The 19,517-nt window shown below is 45.8% G+C and overlaps 1 protein-coding gene across 3 annotated transcripts in view; it reads left to right on the top strand.

Moving 5' to 3' along the window:
• Positions 1 to 19,517, top strand: part of VSIG4 (V-set and immunoglobulin domain containing 4) — a 31,791-nt gene extending 12,274 nt beyond the window's left edge. The window contains exons 1-10 of one of the 3 annotated variants that reach the window (XM_083423801.1): positions 5,344 to 5,638; positions 10,139 to 10,495; positions 11,488 to 11,769; positions 12,983 to 13,048; positions 13,568 to 13,651; positions 14,941 to 15,012; positions 15,584 to 15,685; positions 16,176 to 16,197; positions 17,229 to 17,324; positions 18,290 to 19,517. In XM_083423801.1, coding sequence (XP_083279927.1) covers positions 5,581 to 5,638; positions 10,139 to 10,495; positions 11,488 to 11,769; positions 12,983 to 13,048; positions 13,568 to 13,651; positions 14,941 to 15,012; positions 15,584 to 15,685; positions 16,176 to 16,197; positions 17,229 to 17,324; positions 18,290 to 18,584 — 1,434 coding nt within the window. In that variant the 5' untranslated portion in view covers positions 5,344 to 5,580 and the 3' untranslated portion in view covers positions 18,585 to 19,517. Of the gene's footprint in view, positions 1 to 5,343; positions 5,639 to 10,138; positions 10,496 to 11,487; positions 11,770 to 12,982; positions 13,049 to 13,567; positions 13,652 to 14,940; positions 15,013 to 15,583; positions 15,686 to 16,175; positions 16,198 to 17,228 lie in introns of those variants that run through there. The other 2 variants (XM_083423800.1, XM_083423802.1) reach the window with 2 other exon arrangements.

Here is a 19,517-nt window from a genome sequence, read left to right as displayed (position 1 = left end):
CGGAGGAGTCGTCAGCCGGAAGGTGGGAGGGAGCCGGAGGAGCGGGGAAGCGAGCGTGCGTGCGTGCAGTCACCGTCGCCATGACAGGAGAGGCAGGGCTGTTTCGTCTAGCGAAGCAAGCCCTTAGGAAAATCCGTCTTGCGAAGCACCTCAGAAAACGAAAAACCCTTTCGTCTAGCGAGTTTTTCGTCTTCCGAGGCATTCGTCTTGCGGGGTACCACTGTACTCTTCCTCATAAAGCTTCATTTCCTTGATTATTGCAATGTTGTCTCATATTTTGACTTGAGTTCTGCATACACCCTTCAATCCTTTTGGGTCTGTTTTCTGTTAAAGGAATGAACATTAAACAGTATGGACCAAATAAAAAAAAAGTCCAAAGTTGTGGTTTAAGAACATCAGAAGAGCCTGGTTGCTGTATGAGACCAAATTGCAATCTAGTTCAGTATTAGGGTTGTCAAGCCAGCAGCATCCTAGACCTGAGATTTCAGGGCCAAAACCTGAGACCTAGGGACAGTCGCTGGTGATGCCATGGGGGAAGTCCCTGGAGACAGATTAATTGGGAGAGGAGAGCAGAGGGGGACTAGGCTGCAGCTTGTAAGTTGCATACTGAGTCATTATTATTATTATTATTATTATTATTATTATTATTATTATTACAGTGGATGCTTGGGTTGTGAACGTGATCCGTGCAGGATTCAGGTTCACAACCCGCAGCGTTCGCAACCCGCGTCTGCGCATGCGTGGGTTGCGATTCGGCGCTTTTGTGTATGCGCAAAGCGCAATTTAGCGCTTCTGTGCATGTGCGACCGCTGAAACCTGGAAGTAACCTGTTCCGGTACTTCCGGGTTTCGGCGGTCCGTAACCCAAAAAAATGCAACCTGAAGTGTCTGTAACCCGAGGTATGACTGTATTCTTATTATTAAAGGCAATCTTGCACACCTGGGAATCCAAGCCCTCCTCCTGGAGGGGACAGGCAAACCTGGAGACTAAGTCAGCCATGGAGGTCTGGCAACCCTATATAGTATCCAGTTGTCACAGTAGCCAACTAGAATATCTATGGCATGAATGGAGCAGCCCTTCTCTCACTTGTGACTTTTGCTTTGGGAACCTTGATAGCCTGGAGAAGTTTATCGTGCTGCAAAAGTTGCAGCTTTTCGTGCTGCAAAACCAAAAAGTCCCCCAATTCTGAGTTCAAAGGACAGTGTGCAGAACTAGTGTATTGTCTCACCCACCCACCCCCACAAGAAGCAGGAGGGTTATTAATCCAAGATGGCACTAGGTTTGTCTCTAACAATTCTAAGCATCTAGATGCTTTCAGGCTGTGACCTTTGGTTGTTCTATAAATGTGACCCTGCAAGAATGTATATGATAACAAGATGGAAACAGCTTCAATTGTTGTTTTGAAAGATTGTGCCAGCTAAAAACATTTGCCATATCATGTCCCTTTCAGGAGGTCAGCTGCCAGATTGTTATTGAGAACTGGCCTTGATTTTTTAAAGTAAGGTTCCGGATAAGCCTAGGAGGTTACAGGACAATTACTCTGGTCCCCCCGTCCTGCCAACCCAATAATTGGCCAAGTCAGATGCATGAGTGAAAACTAGCTACAACTTTACTGACAGACATACCCCCACCCGGCGGGGGGCTGGGGGCCTGGCATAATGTTGAATTTTGTTCTGTTGACCAAAAGGATTTCTAGCCCAAAGTCTGACCATCCCAATTCCTCCACAAAAGGAAAGAAGTGGCTGGTCCTTTTAAAGGTTCTGCCACCCTGCCCATTTGCAAGCTGTGAAAGATGCTTGGGCCCCAAGATCTCATGAGAAGTCTCCTCTTTTGCTGTGGCATCTACCACACTGCCCTGCAAACCAATCTGACAGCTTAGCTGGGCCAAGAGTTAATGCAAGAACACAAGAGTCAGAGAGGAAGGTTGTAGTGAAGAAGCTACCAGGTTAAGACAGAAGCTTTTGAGCACATAAGAACTGCAGAAGAGTCCTGCTGAATCAGGCCAATGGCCCATCTAGTCCTATGTCCTGTCTTCACATTTGACGATCAGATGCCCCTATGGGAAACCCAAAAGCAGGACTTGAGCGTAATTTATGGAAACTGGCATTCAGAAGCATTGCTGCCCTCCTGCTGTGGAGGGCAGAGCAAAGCCATCCTGGCTAGTAGCCATCCATAGCGCTCTCCTCCTCCATGAATTTGTCTAACCAACTTTGCCTTTCTGAGAGGGCATGTGAACAGATTGGTTAATATAAGCATTTTATATGGATTAATAATAATAAATTATATTTATACCCTGCCCTCCCCAGCCAAAGCCGGGCTCAGGGTGGCTAACAACCAATAATAAAAATGACTTGAATGAATACAACTTAAAAACAAGATTAAAATACAACATTAAAACATTAAAACAATTAAAATGCAGCCTCATCACAGAAGGAGAAAGGAAAAAGAAAGAAGAAGCGGGGGGGAATCAAATTGACTCCAAGCCAAAAGCTGTCTTACAGGCCCTGCGGAAAGAAATCAGATCCTGCAGGGCCCTGGTCTCATGAGGCAGAGTGTTCCACCAGGCCGGAGCCAGTGTTGAAAAGGCCCTGACTCTGGTTGAGGCTAATCTAACTTCCTTAGGGCCCGGGACCACTAGGGTGTTGCTATTTATGGACCTTGAGGCTCTCCGCAGGGCATACTGAGAGAGGCGGTCCCGTAGGTACGAGGGTCCTAGGCCGTGAAGGGCTTTAAAGGTCAAAAGCAGCACCTTAAATCTGACCCTGTACTCCACCGGGAGCCAGTGCAACTGGAAAAGCACTGGGTGAATATGCTCCCAGGACAGAGACCCCATGAAGAGCCTTGCTGCAGCATTCTGTACCCGCTGGAGTTTCTGGGACAGCTTCAAGGGCAGCCCTGCGTAAAGCAAATTATAGTAGTCAAGTCTGGAGGTGACTGCCACATGGATCACTGTGGCCAGGTCAGGGCGGGAAAGGTAAGGGACCAACTGCTTGATGTGGCAAAGGTGGCAAAATATCACCTTGGCTGTTGCTGTAACCTGCGCCTCCATAGCATTTCTGTCAGAGAAAGTATAGGTCTATTCTATTTTAAGGGTTCCCAAAATTAAGAAAGGCTCTCAGGTTGGATGTGTTGATATACAAAGCCCTAAACAACCTTGGCCCAGTGTACCTTAAAGACCACCTGAGCCTTTATATCCCAGTTAGTCAGAGCTTATCTGGAAGAGGACTGTTACTTGTCCCCACACCAGGGTTACTGAGGCCCAACTGGCCCCTACTAGAAGTTGGGCATTTGGTGTCACCAGAGATTTGGAAGACATCCTCAATGTTGACTTTCAGGCATCTCTTGGATGCCTGACAACAGGACTTTGTAGCTGCTTAATTTTTCAATTTTTTATTAGCTACTCACTTTGTTTTTAATGGTGTTTTTTGCTTTAATGCTGCACACTGTGCTGATATTTTCTGTTCACCCACTATGAACAGAGTATGGAAGGATTCCCTGGGTGGCTGTTCACACCTCTGAAATACTACATAGGACAAAGGGTAGTACACAAATGTTTCTAAATGACAAAGGCCACATCTGCACCAGACATTTAAAACACTTTAGACCATTTTAACAGTAGTATAAGAGAACATGACTTCCCAGAAAGCATTCTGGGAGCTGTAGTTTGTTAAGGGTGCTGGGAGTTGTTATGAAGCCCCTATTTCCCTCCCAGAACTATAGTTCCCAGAGTGCTTTAACAGTCAATCCCTCTTCTCAGGGAGATCTGGGAACTATAGTTCTTGCAGGGGGAGTAGGAGTCTTCTCACAACTCTCAGCGCCCTGAGCAAACTACACTTCCCAGGATCATTGGGAGGAAGCCATGAGTGTTTAAAAGTGGTGTCATAAAGCTTTAAATGTGTGGGGCAGATGTGGCCACTGAAAGACATCAGCTGATCCAGGCTGCACCTATAAATACCCACCATGATTCTCGCCTGCCCCTTCAACTCCCTTTCTGAACCTGACACTCAACAGGCCTGCTCCATTGTATCAGCAGAAGGCCTCAGACCTGACAGTGGCACTGTGATGCCCTCAGAGGTCACAGAACCATTTCACAAAGCAGAAAACATAGGCAGGCAGACATATATAGGCAGGCAGACACAGCATGTCCTCACACTCCCCAGCCCCTAGTCTGCATTCTCTGTTTTTCTTCCCTGCTCCCCAACTACCTACCTACCGTATTTTTCGCTCTATAAGACGCACCCGACCATAAGACGCACCTAGTTTTTAGAGGAGGAAAACAAGAAAAAAATCTCTCCCTCTCTGCAGAGCACCTCTTCAGCAAAGCGGGAGGAGAAATGGAAGGGGCTCCGTTTCTCCTCCCGCTTCGTTGAAGGGGCGCTGCGCAGCTCTCCCTCTCTGCGCAGTGCCATTTGCTCCATAAGACGCGCACACATTTCCCCTTACTTTTTAGGAGGAAAAAAGTGTGTCTTATGGAGCAAAAAATATGGTACTTTTCTTCAATTGCAGGGGTCGGCAAGGTTTACCTCACCTAAGCCGGTTCACTCCAATGGAGATCCCTCTGTGGGCCAGATCGCGCACTCACGGCCGCATCTGCGCAGACACAATTTCCGGTGTCTGCGTCTGCATAGACGCAATTTTCGGCATCTGAGCATGCGCAGATGCGATTTCTGGCACTACGAAAGTGAGTCCCCGCACCGTGCTGCATCAGTTTAGCGCAACGCACAGGGACTTGCCGAGCAGGCGGCTCGGTTTGGGGGTGGCTCGGGGGCCAGTTAAACGACTCCCGTGGGCCGCTTGTGGCCCATGGGCCTTAGGTTGCCTACCCCTGAATTAAGGCCACATCCACCCTATGTGTTTAAAACATTATAATCCCACTAAAATTATCACTTAAATGTTTGCTGCCTTGGGCTCCATGGGGTGGATATAAATCATAACACTTAAAAATAAATCAATTAAATGTGTTCAGTTTCTATTGAACTGACAGGGCTTTTTGTGCTTGAATTTTTAGTTCTAAATGTGCAGTTCAGGTGTCAAAGTCTCTCAGCCCATTTAGGGTTACCCTGAAACTTGCAAACTTAGCAAACATACATAAAATGTGAGCAGAAGGAGAGGATGCAAAAAATGGAGAGGCGGGGGGGAAGAAGTGTGTGTTGGAAAAAAACATCTGATTTTAAAACAAAGTTCTTTCTAAAGGTCATGCAGAAATCGAGACATAACTATTACAAGGTTCTTCCAAATAAACCCTTGCGCCTGCAAACAAGTGCATTTTTTTCTTCCATTCATTGCAAAGGTGATGATACTGCTTTCCCTTGTTTTTTTATTATAATCAACCAGCTTACTCTATTAATGTCCTTGATGTATTCAGCCAATTGGAAGATGCCCCTCCTTTCTTTTCGAACAGAAAAGGGGGGACGAAGGTAGCCTGGCAATGGTATAAAAATCTGTGATACACTGATGCAGTTGTCCGATTCGTGGGGAGCAGAGAGAGGGAAGTTTTGTTCACTGCACCCTTGAAGGATTCAGTTCCTTACTAGTTAGCACAGAGTGAGGAGCAGTCAGAGTAATCAGTCTCTGGCAATCATGGCCAAGGTAGCTTGGCTGTGGTTTCTGCTGCTTTCACCCACTATCCATGGAAAAGGTAAGTCCTTTCAGGATGAAATTTTAATATTGTTTAAATGAGATGTACAATACTTCGTTCTTCAGAACTTGTAAGAGTAACAATCAGGGCTGCAATGTTTCATTTTTTAGATTAAAACTTTTAAAGGTTTTTAACTTTTTATGCTTTTAATGTATAGTTTCATGGCTTTATTGCTGTAAGCTGCTTTGATTTTTTTATGATGCAGAAATATACTCAGGCCTTTTAAAATATAAATAAACCAATAAGCTAAATAATGTGCCACACAATTAACCAGTGGCAGACTTTTAAAAAATATTATCTTTAATACACAGAGATGAGTGAAGCTGCCACTTTTGCATTTCCATGTCAATTTGTAATTCCTCCCCCCCTTCAAATCCACATGAAAATTAATCAGCATTTCAGTGAGAATTTCTCCTAATATATACATGTTTGTGTGCATTTATATATATTTCTGTGCACATCTTACCACAGCATATGCAGTTCTGTTTGCATTACTTGGATGGAGAACTGCAGGGTTCAGAGAAGTGTGGATTTAAAAGGATGGCTGTATTTTGATTAACATATTGTTTCAGAAAGTTAGGGAGGTTTGCCTTTAACTGAGGACTGAATCCGATCTCTCCGGCTTCTCTATTAATGCAACAACTCATTATAAAAGCAGCCTTGAGACATTTCTCCTTCCACTTTGGAATGTTTCTTCTTAACTGATGCCTCCCGCTACGGCAACCTGTGTCTCATCTATAAAGTTGTTGCTTGGATTCAGAACTAGGCATGGGTTGGAAGACAGTAAAGCCGCAGATTGTGTGTTGCAACTGAAATGTGTGATGTTGCTCTGCTGCATTGTTGTGAGGAAGAGGCAGAAAATTTCACTGTTTGCTTAATCACTTCTGGCTATATATTATGGCTTTGATTAAATTACACAAAACAAGAAAACTTCCAAAGAAGTTGTAGAACATTTTGTATGCTTTCTTTCTGTAAATCTGCCTAGGCACTTAAGTGACTGCAATTGATCTGATGGTTTTATGCCACTCTACATTTGCTGTTCCTTTAAAATTTTGCAAGGCTTTTCATCCTTTTCATTCTGTCCTCTCATTCACATTTACTACATAAGCCAAATGTCATTCTTTGATATGTTTAAGAAAAAAGTATGAAGTGTTTAGCATGTCATGGGGGCTTGAACAGGTGGATGAAACAGGTGTGGTTTTCAAAGTGTAGCAGGTGCCGTAATCTTGCATAATCTTAGCTTCGTGCCAAATTACTTAGGATGTTGTTTTCTGGCATTGTTTTTATAGAAATGTATTTCTTCGTTGCTTTGAGCTCAACATTTGTTGCCGGAAAAGCAGAGTTTAAATATTAAATTAATTACTCGGAATCAGAGGCAGTAGTGCTGTTGCACCACAGGACCTTCTTGTGGGCTTCCCATTGAGGCATTTAGCTGGGCGTTATAATAATATGATGCTGGACTAGATGGGCCCATGGCCTGATCCAGCTCTTGTTGTGCACTTATGGTAAATAAGCCTTGTGCAAAACCTCTGTATTTATTTAATTTTAAAAGGTAACTGAACCTCTTGTCTTGCGTCTTTGGTTTCATAAGTGTTCTGGTTGTTAGTTGCCTATTACCTTCTCCGGCAGGTGGCTTCAGAGGTCGGTTGGTGTCTCTTTATGCAAGGAGGTGTCTGTTATTAGCTCTTTATGCCTGTCTACAAGCCACAATGGCTACGTGCTAACTTCATTGCCAGAGGCAGGTTCTGCTTGTGGGCCTCCTGCTTGTGAGCCTTGTGTGCAAAAGGTGGCAGGTTCAGCCCTTAATAGGGCTCGGAAAGGCACCTGTATGAAAAGCCCCCAACCCCCAATTTTCTTTCAAGAGAGAAGTGCTTGCATGAGCTTTACACTCAGGTTGGGTGGGGGGTTACTGCTGTTTATGGTAAGCACTGTTAAGAAAATACCTGGGAAGAGGGCACTTTGGCGCTATTTTCTCTCTCTGACAGGGCCAGGATTTATGGATTTATGCTGACGGGGGAGCCTCAGTTAAGTTTTTTTATTGATTTACTTGATTTGGGGGGGCAGCCCACTTGGCTACGCTCATGTAGGGGGGGGCGAGCCTCAGTTAAGTATTTTTGTTGATTTACTTGATTGGGGGGGCAGCCCCCTTGGCTACGCTCATGTTGGGGGGCGAGCCTCAGTTAAGTTTTTTTATTGATTTACTTGATCTGGGGGGGGCAGCCGACTTGGCTATGCTCACGTGGGGGGGCGAGCCTCAGTTAAGTTTTTTTATTGATTTACTTGATTTGGGGGGGCAGCCCACTTGGCTACGCTCATGTTGGGGGGGGCGAGCCTCAGTTAAGTATTTTTATTGATTTACTTGATTGGGGGGGCAGCCCACTTGGCTACGCTCATGTTGGGGGGGGCGAGCCTCAGTTAAGTATTTTTATTGATTTACTTGATTGGGGGGCAGCCCCCTTGGCAACGCTCATGTTGGGGGGGGCGAGCCTCAGTTAAGTTTTTTTATTGATTTACTTGATTTGGGGGGCAGCCCCCTTGGCTACGCTCATGTTGGGGGGGGCGAGCCTCAGTTAAGTATTTTTATTGATTTACTTGATTGGGGGGCAGCCCCCTTGGCTACGCTCATGTTGGGGGGGGCGAGCCTCAGTTAAGTATTTTTATTGATTTACTTGATTGGGGGGGCAGCCCACTTGGCTACGCTCATGTTGGGGGGGGGCGAGCCTCAGTTAAGTATTTTTATTGATTTACTTGATTGGGGGGCAGCCCCCTTGGCTACGCTCATGTTGGGGGGGGCGAGCCTCAGTTAAGTATTTTTATTGATTTACTTGATTGGGGGGCAGCCCACTTGGCTACGCTCATGTTGGGGGGGCGAGCCTCAGTTACCGTATTTTTATTGATTTACTTGATTGGGGGGGCAGCCCCCTTGGCTACGCTCATGTTGGGGGGGCGAGCCTCAGTTACCGTATTTTTTGCACCATTGGACGCACCGGACAATAGGACGCACCGGACCATAGGAGGGGGAGAACAGGGAAAATTTTTTTTTCTTGTTTTCCCCCTCTAAAACAAGGTGCATTCAAGGTACATTCACCAGAGCTTGTGAGGCTGGCGGCGGGGGGAATCGCTGCTTTCCCCCACCACCAGCCTCAAAGATCCCTGAAGCCTTTGGAGCGCATGTTGGGGGGGTGAGCCTCAGTTAAGTATTTTTATTGATTTACTTGATTGGGGGGGCAGCCCCCTTGGCTACGCTCATGTTGGGGGCAAGCCTCAGTTAAGTATTTTTATTGATTTACTTGATTTGGGGGGGGCAGCCCACTTGGCTACGCTCATGTTGGGGGGGCGAGCCTCAGTTACCGTATTTTTATTGATTTACTTGATCGGGGGGGGCAGCCCCCTTGGCTACGCTCATGTTGGGGGCAAGCCTCAGTTAAGTATTTTTATTGATTTACTTGATTTGGGGGGGGCAGCCCACTTGGCTACGCTCATGTTGGGGGGCGAGCCTCAGTTAAGTATTTTTATTGATTTACTTGATTTGGGGGGGCAGCCCACTTGGCCACGCCCATGCGGGCTAATGCTCTGATCTGGTAGACAATATTGTTACTGGCCCCCCATTCTCCGAGCAGCGAGAGCCTCCAGGGGTTCCTGTGCCTACCCAGGTTTAGTTTCCTTGGAATGAAGGCCAGTGGAGACTGTGATGTCTTTAGGATATATAGGTTTATTTACACGTGTATTACAGGTACAGCGTGAGCAAAAGATGAAAGCACTTACCGCATTAATGCTGCCCCAGATCTGGTATTAGGTTTCCAGAGAAGCCTCAAGTCACAGTTTGGGATCCAACACAGAACAACACATGTCTCTATGTCTGAGGCTTCCTAAATCAGCGACGGCTCACACACAGCCCCACAATAGGATGTTGTTCTTCATCCTAGGATGACAGTGGTATCCAGCAGAGGAAAAGGCCCACTCATTTGTCTGTGTGTGTTTAAGTAAATAAACAAACAAACAAATAAATAAAGTTGATTTGCTGGACCAGATTCTTCAATTCACTTTAATTGCACAGGCTTAAATTTCTGGCAGGACACAGGTGGTGCTGTGGGTTAAACCACAGAGCCTAGGACTTGCCAATCAGAAGGTTGGCGGTTCGAATCCCCGCGACGGGGTGAGCTCCCATTGCTCGGTCCCTGCTCCTGCCAACCTAGCAGTTCAAAAGCACGTCAAAGTGCAAGTAGATAAATACGTACCGCTCTGGCGGGAAGGTAAACGGCGTTTCCGTGTGCTGTTCTGGTTCTCCACAAGCACCTTAGTCTTGCTGGCTACATGACCCAAAAGGTGTACGCTGGCTCATTTGGCCAATAAAGTGAGATGAGCACCGCAACCCCAGAGTCGGCCACGACTGGACCTAATGGTCAGGGGTCCCTTTACTTTTACAAATTTCTGGCATATCAATCAATCGGTCCTGTGAAATAATATAATAACCTTCTGTTTATCTTGCTGCTCCCCCAGTTGTTCTGGATTTGACTGGCCCACATGAGACCCATGGCACTTGGAGGGCTTCGGTCACTTTGCCATGTTTGTATGACCCATCTCCTGACTTTCTGGAACGAAGTGTTGTTTGGAGGCAGCGGGATCATCACAATAGAGCCATCTTTCACCGGGATAATGACTCAGGGGACCAAACACCTGTGGCACATTTCAGAGACCGACTCACCGTTCCTAAGCAACCCCTGGGAGATGTCTCCCTCCTGATCCACGATCTCGACATGGCAGATAGAGGGCGATATGCCTGTGAAGTTACCTTCCTGACCAAAAACAATACCAGGGTAACAATATCAAGGATCATCATACTGAAGGTTAAAAAAGGTAACCTGCATTAATATGCTGAGAAGACTGCATGGTTAAAAATGCAATATATGTGTGTATATATATATATATATTTAAGTTGCATAGTATCATTTTCTATTTTGTTTATTCAGAGAATGTGTGGTTTGCTTTTTATTAAAGATTCTCAAGCAGGATTTTAAAAATGTGAAGAAAGAAGAAAATATAGCTTTGCTTTCACTATTCAGGTGCTCATCTGCTTCTTTGCAAGGTGCCTTGGTGACAGATGGGACTGGCTTTAAAAGAGGATTAGGCAAATTCAGGGGGGAAAGGGCTATCAGTGGCTACTAGCTACAGTGCTCAGCTCTGCCTTCTCAGTTGGAGGCAGCAATGCTTCTTTCTGATAACCAGTTGCTGGGAACCACAGGAGGGGTGAGTACTGTTGTGCTTGGCCCCTACTTGCAGGTTTCTCAGAAGAGGCATCTGTTTGGCCACTGTGAGAACAGGATGCTGGACTAGATGGGCCTAATCCAGAAGGGCTCTTCTTATGTTCTAAATGGAGGGAGCGGACAGGTCCCCAAGCTTTTTATCAATTGTGAAAAGAGGTACAGTGGTACCTCGCAAGACGAATGCCTCGCAAGATGAAAAACTCGCAAGACGAAAGAGTTTTTTGTTTTTTGAGTTGCTTCGCAAGACGAATTTCCCTATGGGCTTGCTTCGCAAGACAAAAACGTTTTGCGCCTTTTTCTTAAAACCGTCAATGCATTGCTATGGGAAACCGTCAATGCATTTCCTATGGGAAACCGTGCTTCGCAAGACGAAAAATTCACAAGACGAAAAAACTCGCAGAACGAATTAATTTCGTCTTGCGAGGCACCACTGTAGAACCTTGAGGATCGCATTCTCCTTGAACCTTACAATTCCAAAGTATCTCCAGTCATCTTCCTTTATTTTCCTTGCATTCTATGTCTGCTTAGAGCTGTGCAAGCACCAAATTTGCTGCAGGTGTTTGATATGTATGTTTTGCTTCCCAGTTCCAGTGGCCAAGCCTGTCATTAAGGCCACCAACAATGATGAGACAAGCTTGCCTGGCGTGATGAGGTTCAACCTGTCGTGCTTGACCAGCGGCTCTCCGCCCATCACTTACCGCTGGTTCAAACAAGTGGAAGGAAGCAATGCAACCCTTGTGGGCAAGGAAGCCGTACTTGCCTTTGACCGGCTGGAAGCATCAGATGCTGGCAAATACTACTGTGAAGTTGAAAACAGGGTCAGCAAGCTGATCCAGCAGAGTAGAGCTATTCGGATAAGCGTGCAAAGTAAGAGCATCCAACAACCTCTGCTATGCAAAGATCCACAATGTAGCTCCAGAGGGATTTAGTTTTAGGAAACCCAGTTCATTCATTTATTCAGATAATAATAATATTTAATTAAAAATGCAGTAAAATGGCTACATACAAATTCAAGAAAACCAGAATACAGCACAAAGCAATACATAGTATAACAATAGCCTCTCCAAAGCAGCTAACCTGCCCCCCCCCCCCAATTTATAACAATCAGTTTTGTCCAGGCTTGGCCTCTGTGTTAAGAGCTCCAGTATCTGAAATTCTTTGCATGAAATAGATAGATTTTATTCTATTTTATTTGACAAATTTATAAACTACATTTTAAAAACATACCAGAGCAGTGTACAATAATCAAAACCACAGTACACAATAAAACAATGTGTTCTGCTCCTTAGTTTCCCTTAGGCATTTCACCCTGTGAAAACAGGGTGCTGAACTAGATGGGCCATTGGCCTGATTCAGCAGACTCTTCTTACCTTCTTACTTTCTTAACTTAAAATTCAGTTCAGAAAGATCAATAAGGCAGAAGGCTACAATCCTGTATCTAAAAAGCAAGGGACAAGTGTGAATTGGGAGCCCACAGCATTTTAACTCTTACCTGCCCATTAAGTTCCTAGGGAAGCCCCAAGTCACAGCTTTGGGTCTAGCGTATAGCAGACACATCCCTGCTTCTGCAGCTTCCAATATCAGCCAAAACTCTCTTTCACACAGAGTTCCCCATCTTTGATTGATATGGCATCCCACCAGGTGATGTGGAAAAAAGCCTACCCACTTGTCTCTATGGCAGCCTCCTACAACATGTAAATGGCAGTACTTAACTGGCCAGCCAAAACCATTACCTTAACAGAAAGACTAGTTTGATTGGTTCAGCAGGTTTCCAGTCCTAGATTTGCACTCTACACATACACAGGATTGCAGGTTTGGAAGGGACCCAAAGGTATCATCCGGACTGACACCCAAAAAACAACCCTTTGCAGTATGTTAGCTGCCCTGTAAAACACCAGTTACATTGATGGTGCAAGATACATATTAGAAGGAATAAAAGTTGTGGAATACCAACAGTTATTAAGCACTATCAGTGCATCTAGTGATTATCAGAAACTTACATGCAAAAAAGAACTGATCTGTTCTTCAGAAAAGGAGAGGGATGGAGAGAAAAAAAATGCATTCCTGCTTTTGCTTGCAGGTTCTGCAGTGCCATCTACTTTGGGGCCTAGCACTGAGTTCGCAATGAGCACCACAGCTGTGGCAGGTAAGCTGTCACCAAATGATAGGCTGTTCAGTTTTGAGTTGTGGGTGGGAAATGCATGGGTGGTTGAGGTGGGGTCGCCTGCTCCTCTGCCTGGCCTTCAACTGCTACAGCAGGCAGCATTTGCACAATGCCCCCAGTTGTCCTTCTCCTGCTTTTGTCCGCTGTCCCCCCCCCCCCTTGTTGAAGGCATCCTCTAGTTGTCCACGTGGTTGTGGATGGAGGGGAAATAGAAATAGAAGGACTCCTTCACCCTGCAGCCTCAAAAGGTGACCCTGTAAACTCAACTCGTCTCTAGTTGTGTATCAAGTGTGAGGAGGCGGAGGCCCAATCTAGACAGCAAAGGGGTGTGGAGATGAGGGATGCCAAAACCTTCCCAGTGCCTTGCAATGCCACACCACAGCACTTCCCAGGGCATGGTTTTCTCCCAGCTGAGTCCTGCCGAGAGGACAGTGGCCCTGGGGGACAAGAGTGCATGTGGGGAAGGCACAGTATGGGGACGTATCTCTAATATTCTCACAGATGCCACCAGCACGGCTTGGATGGTGTTCGGAGGAAGAACTACATCTGGCAGCTTCAACTCAAGAGAGCTCACCGTGGCAAAACGTGAGGAACATTAGTGTGGCCTTCCTGTTATTTTAGACTGCTGGAGGAGGACAACCTGAATTCCCGGGGAGGGGAGGGAAATGTGCAATGCGGCAACTCTTTAGGTTTACTGGGAAAGCTCTGGGGTTCACTGCAAAAAATTCTCTGCTCAGGGGCCTTTCCAGGCAATGTCAGAATCCTTCTCAATGGCTCTAGTCATCCTTTCCTTCTCTCTGAGTGCCAAGCACCCAGAAGTCTGCTTCTGTCCCTAAGGCTCCTTTGCAAACTAGGAGACCGTGTTGGCAGTGGGGCCTTGGCTACTCCCCCTGGGTTGGCCCTTGAGCACAGATGTACTGATAAAGTAGCAAATGACAGGTAAAGTTTACCTCATTACAGGGGCTAGCATTTTCAGCTCCAAAAACTAGCCAAGCTGTACAGTACTGTGGGGCTTTCATTGCCTCTTTAGGACTCAACTTCAGGAAGAGGATACTCTCACTAGCAGCCAGGAATGTTTTTCTGCACCCACAGAAGCACAAGCGTCATTTCCTCCAGAGCAGACACACTGACATGGGTCGACCTGAATTAGTCCTGTTCATACCTTTCAGTGGGTCGTCTCTGAATAGGGCTAACGTGGAATACAAATGTACTGGTAACTGATGTATCCCGTCTCAAAGATGTGTTCCAAAAAAGATCAGCTTCCTAAGTGGCCTACATATACCTTGACTGCTGGTGGGAGTTCCCAGTTTTGAGGAACATTTGTGCACTGTCATTTCCAGAGGGAGAGGGAGAGGGAGAGGGAGAATTTACATTTTTATTTCATTTAGGGCTCAACCAGACTTAACTTTTGCCCTGCACTTTCTAGGCACAGGTCCATGGTTTCCTGGTTTGTGTTTGAACATTGGGGGGGGGGGTGCCCCACCGCTTTCCACAGGAAAACCCGATATTTACTGCTGAATTGGAGCAAGCAGCTATTCAGATTTCCTGCAGGTTGCTGTTTGCTCCAATTCGGTGGTAAAGAGCTGGTTTTCATGGAGAAAGTGCTGGGGCAAAAAGAAGAAGAAGACCCTGTCCAAAATGAGCCTGTTTCTAAAGGTCACCCCAGTTGACAGGCCAGCAGAAGTACCCGACATCTCAACCCTAAAGTCTTTTGTGTGGCTCTAGAGATGAAATTCACCCTGCGAATACACTGGGGTGGGCTGGGAAGTTCTAACAGCTGCTGCATAGATTCTCCTCCAGCCTTGCTTCAGTTGCTCTTTGGGTGAAAGCCGGTCTCCTTTCTGCTGACGCAGCATCTTTGCCTTGATTTGCAGGTCCAGCTACAACTTCAACACCAGCAACTACGACAGCGTCTACTACAGGGGAGCCTTTACCAAAGCCTACTGGTAAAGACCGCACTTGATAGCAAAGTGAAGGAAAAGGAGGAAGTGAAGTTGCCTGTGTGGCAGGCTTGAAGGTGGCAGAATTCAGGCTGCAAGTTGGAAGTGCCATTTTTGAATGCATCACCCATTAATGGGGGGGGGGGGCGGACTTGCTAAAAGTGTTTTGGTTTTTTTAACCAAACCCCTTACATACTAGGGAGTACAGGAAACTTAGGCTCCAACCCTTTGCCTGCCACTTTTCAGGATACTTTTAACATGGGAAAGGATTTAAAATGTTTTGATTCCCCTTCAAGGTGAAGTCCTGTGACCTATTCTCAGAACTAGGGATTGGGAAGAATTTAAATTTAGTTCACATTTAAAGGCAGTTGTATCAAATCCACACTTTTCAAAACAGTGTGAGAACCTAAACAGTGTCACCCTACAAAATTCACCCTTTTCTGAATTTTGCAGTGTAGTTTTCCAAGTAGTGTTTACAAAAATGTATATATTTGGGGAACATGTGCATTAAAATGAACATATCAGTATGAATAGACATACAAACATGTAAATCTCATCCTTTGCTGTGTTGTCCTAGGGTCCAAGATGTCAACTTTCGCCATCATCATGATTGTTCTGCTCAGCTTTCTTCTCACTGGTATTCTTTCGTGTATTGTCTGCTACAGAATACAAGGAACTGGTGAGTGAGTTAGATTTCACTCAGAAAACAATGGCTTCTCTGATTCGACAGAGTGAAATGATATATGAAGAACTGAAGGGAGGGACTCTGCTGCATTAGTCCTCAGGACCAGGGTGGGTGGACCAGGGTGAAGGTTTTAGGAACCCTATCTATGGGACTAGTGAACTGCAGGTAGTTCTGAGCATAACTTTGTACATCCCTCCCGAAGCTATGTGCTTGGTGGAAAAGGACGACCATGCCAGACAGAAAGAGTGTTTATAGGCCGTTTTGCCTAAGAGCTGCACCAGTGCCCCCCTGCCACATACAGAACAACACAGCAGCTGTATGTGTTTTCCCCTTGTTGGGATTAGGGTATAAGCTGCACTTCTATTGTTCATCTGATATTGCTTGTTACATTTTTAACAAAAGCTGTTTGCAGTTTTGAAATGATTGTACTTTTCTGGAGGGACATTTGCTCATAAAGTTCTGCTGTTTGTTTTTTGTATTTCAGGTGACGGCTTTCCAATTTCATAGTAAGTGATTATCTGATTATTTAGGGGTTGTAGAACTGACATGTTTGGGCTGGCAGCATATTGGAAAGATGAATACGAATAAGTGAAAAGGACCTGAAATATAAATGCTACAGTGCATATGTGTTGTGGTAGGAGGAGGGTGAATGAGAAGTAGGTCTCATCCGGAATGGCCAGATTCAGGGCTGGATTATCCAAAAAGATGTGGTTAGGGCACTAGCAAAGCAGGAGTACCCAAAAAGTGAACATTTTGTTTGTGTGTGTGTTTTTGGGAGGGGAATGACCTTTGATATTTTAAAGAAAAAGTATTGAGGTGGTCATGGGAAAAATCAGAACTTTGCTAGTCTTCCTTACACTCTACTCGTACTCTTGATTTTTCTTTTCTCTTTTTTTATTTTGAACTTATTTTGAACTACATATTGGGGAGAGCACCATAATCTTTTCAGTGCTCAGGGCCTCTGGCAGTCCTAATCCAGCCTCAGCCAGATGTCACCAGTGGGCTCAGCAGATCTCCTGCTTTTGCAAAGGACATAAACTATTGGATCAGATATTTGGGCTAAAATCTAGGAACTCTTTAAAACAAGAGTATACACTTCCAGCAAATCAGGCCTTGCTCAGTGGCTTGACAAGCTCCCTGATTCGTGTTTTTTTGGCAGTGGCATAAGTTCCGCTACCACTAGAAAAATAAAAGTGTGCAAAATGTCAGCAAGAACCACACAACTCCATACAGCAAGTGAGCCTCCTATCTCCTTAGAAAACATGGATAGAATAGTGGTATGTTGTGAGTGGAAAGTGGCCAAATGTTAATCTTTGCACTTGTTTAAAAGTTGAAGCATGGATTTCAGAAGCAGACTGTGCACATTGGAAAGGCTGAAACAGGACATAGGAAGCTGTGCAAAGAGACCATCTAACTGCAGAAATGCCAATCTGTCTTTGAAGTTCCAGCCCTCCAAAGTACTTCGTTTTCTTTCCTTACGCCTATTGCAAGCCCTTGGTCTATTGACCTGATTCTCACCTTTTCCTTTCTGTTTCAGCTTCTGTATTACCAGAGGCACAGATGAAGACAGCGGTGATGACAACACAGGTGGAAGTGATGGGGACAACCTACATGACCTAGGAAGAAACAACAGGTGTGCATGTTCGTATGAGTACGAGTTACTGAACGGCAGTGCTGACAACAGCCGCATCCTGGCACCTATACTAGGCCTTGAGGAAGAGGCGATAGAACTCAAGACAGTCAATATGTATGAGGTCCTGGTCAATGAGTCAGATTCTGACATTGATGTGCAAGATGCCCCCCTGTGAGGCGCTTTCCTTTTTCTTTTTTGCATTGATGAGAGCCAGAGTGGTGTATTGGTTAAGAGTGGTAGACTTGTAATCTGGTGAACCGGATTCATGTCTCCTCTCCTCCACATGCAGCTGCTGGGTGACCTTGGGCCAGTCACACTTCTCTGAAGTCTCTCAGCCCCACTTACCTCACAGAGTATTTGTTGTGAGGGAGGAAGGGAAAGGAGAATGTTAGCGCTTTGAGACTCCTTCGGGTAGTGAGAAAGCGGGATATCAAATCCAAACTCTTCTTCTTCTTCTCCTCAACCCAGCCATCGTCAGGCTATTTTCCACATTGTTTCTAGAGGTAAAATTGTGCCACCATTTGGGCAAAGAGGCCATACATCTTGACTTTTGCTGACACAGCCGGGATGCAATAAGAAAATGGACGCGAATTGAGAATTTGCAATTAAAAAAAGCTCAACAACATTGCACAAAAATTGGCCAAAGCTCAAAATTGATTCAGTTTTTGAAAGATGGCAACCCTAGTTAAGTAGGGTGGAGTGTGGATCACAAAAGCAATGGCTTATGTTCAAGTGTGCTTCAGGAATGCATTGTCAGTTCTCTGCCTCAGAACTGCCCTGTATAAGGTGGAGGATAATCAGATTTTTTATATGCTAGTGGTGGTGGCGGCAGCAGTGGTGGTGGTGGTGGTGGTAGTTCTTGTTGTTGTTCTGTGTTGTTGTTCTTGTTGTTGTTCTTGTTGTGGTTGTGCTTGTAGTTGTTGTTGTTATTAAATTTATTAGTGATATTTTCTTTGCCAAAGCAGCTCATGTTCATTTCATTCAGTATTGCTGGTCTGGAAGACAATCAGACTGGTGCCTGTGTTGCTTTTTAAAGGTTTGTGTCATTTACATCAATGGTCCTCAACCTTGACTCCCTTGACCAACTACATTCTTTCTGCGGCACTCCTGTGGGGCTCAGGAGCCCACTTATTTCACCCCTTGCCTGCAGAGCCAGCAGCCTCTCACCCCTCCCTTGTGGAGGGGTCCCTCAACCTCCTCTCCTTTCCCCTCTCCTTGGGAGTCCTCCAGGCAGCCGCTCCTACTGCCTCTAGTCTCTGAGCTGCCCCCGCCCCCGCCCCAAAGAGAGGTGCCACCTCACACCGCCCCACAAGGGCCTGAGAAGAGGATGCCCCTGGCCTTAGTGGTCCAATGGAGATGAACATGAGACCAGCACCGTACTCACCTTGGGAGGCAGCAATGGGCACTGCTTGCCCTCCATGGCAGAAAGGGCTTCCCTTCAGCCCTGGGCACTCAGCTTCCAGGCAGGCTTCACACACAGCAAGTACAAGAAAGTCCAGTGCAGCACCTGCCTGAACTGGCTGGCTGGGCTCCCTCGCCCACTTGCTTGCTTATTCAGCTCCTGGCAGCCAGCATCCCCTGGCCAGCCCCAGAGGCACCATTCATCTGGGGAGCTTGTAGCCAGGGCTGCTGCAACAAACAGCTGCACAAGCCTTTGGGAGTCAGAGATGTGAGAGGGCATCAGAGGAGGGAGGGAAGGAAAGAGGGACAGAGGCCAGGGTTGCCCGCAGCACCCCTGACCATCATTCAAAGTACCCCAGGGTACCATGGCACACTCATTGAAAATCATTGATCCAAGCTATTTCATAATTCCCCCTTTGCTACACTTAGTGGGTGGGCTGTTCTTCTCTTGCATTGCCGTCACTTATAGATCTTATATTGTAAAGAGGCAATGCAAGAATTCCACTTGGAGGAGGGAGGATTACAATTTTTCTATCTATCTATTTGTGTGACAGAATGTTGAACTAGGACACTGGAGAGAGAGGCCACGGTTAAAATCCCTACCGGGCCTTGAAGCTCAAATGGGTGCCACAGGCCAGTCAAAGACCCTCAGCCAAACCTACTTCACAGTACTGTGAGGATGAAACGGCGTAAGGGTGAAGTGTGTGCGTCGTCTTGAGGTCCTTGGAGAAAATATATGTAACATGAATGCAAAAGAAAAACCAAAAAAATAAATAAAATTTGTTAAATTCA

The sequence above is a fragment of the Podarcis tiliguerta genome, assembly GCF_965153285.1.
Source record: "Podarcis tiliguerta genome assembly, chromosome: Z".
Taxonomy (NCBI): Eukaryota; Metazoa; Chordata; class Lepidosauria; order Squamata; family Lacertidae; genus Podarcis; species Podarcis tiliguerta.
This window is presented reverse-complemented; position numbering and strand designations above follow the sequence as displayed.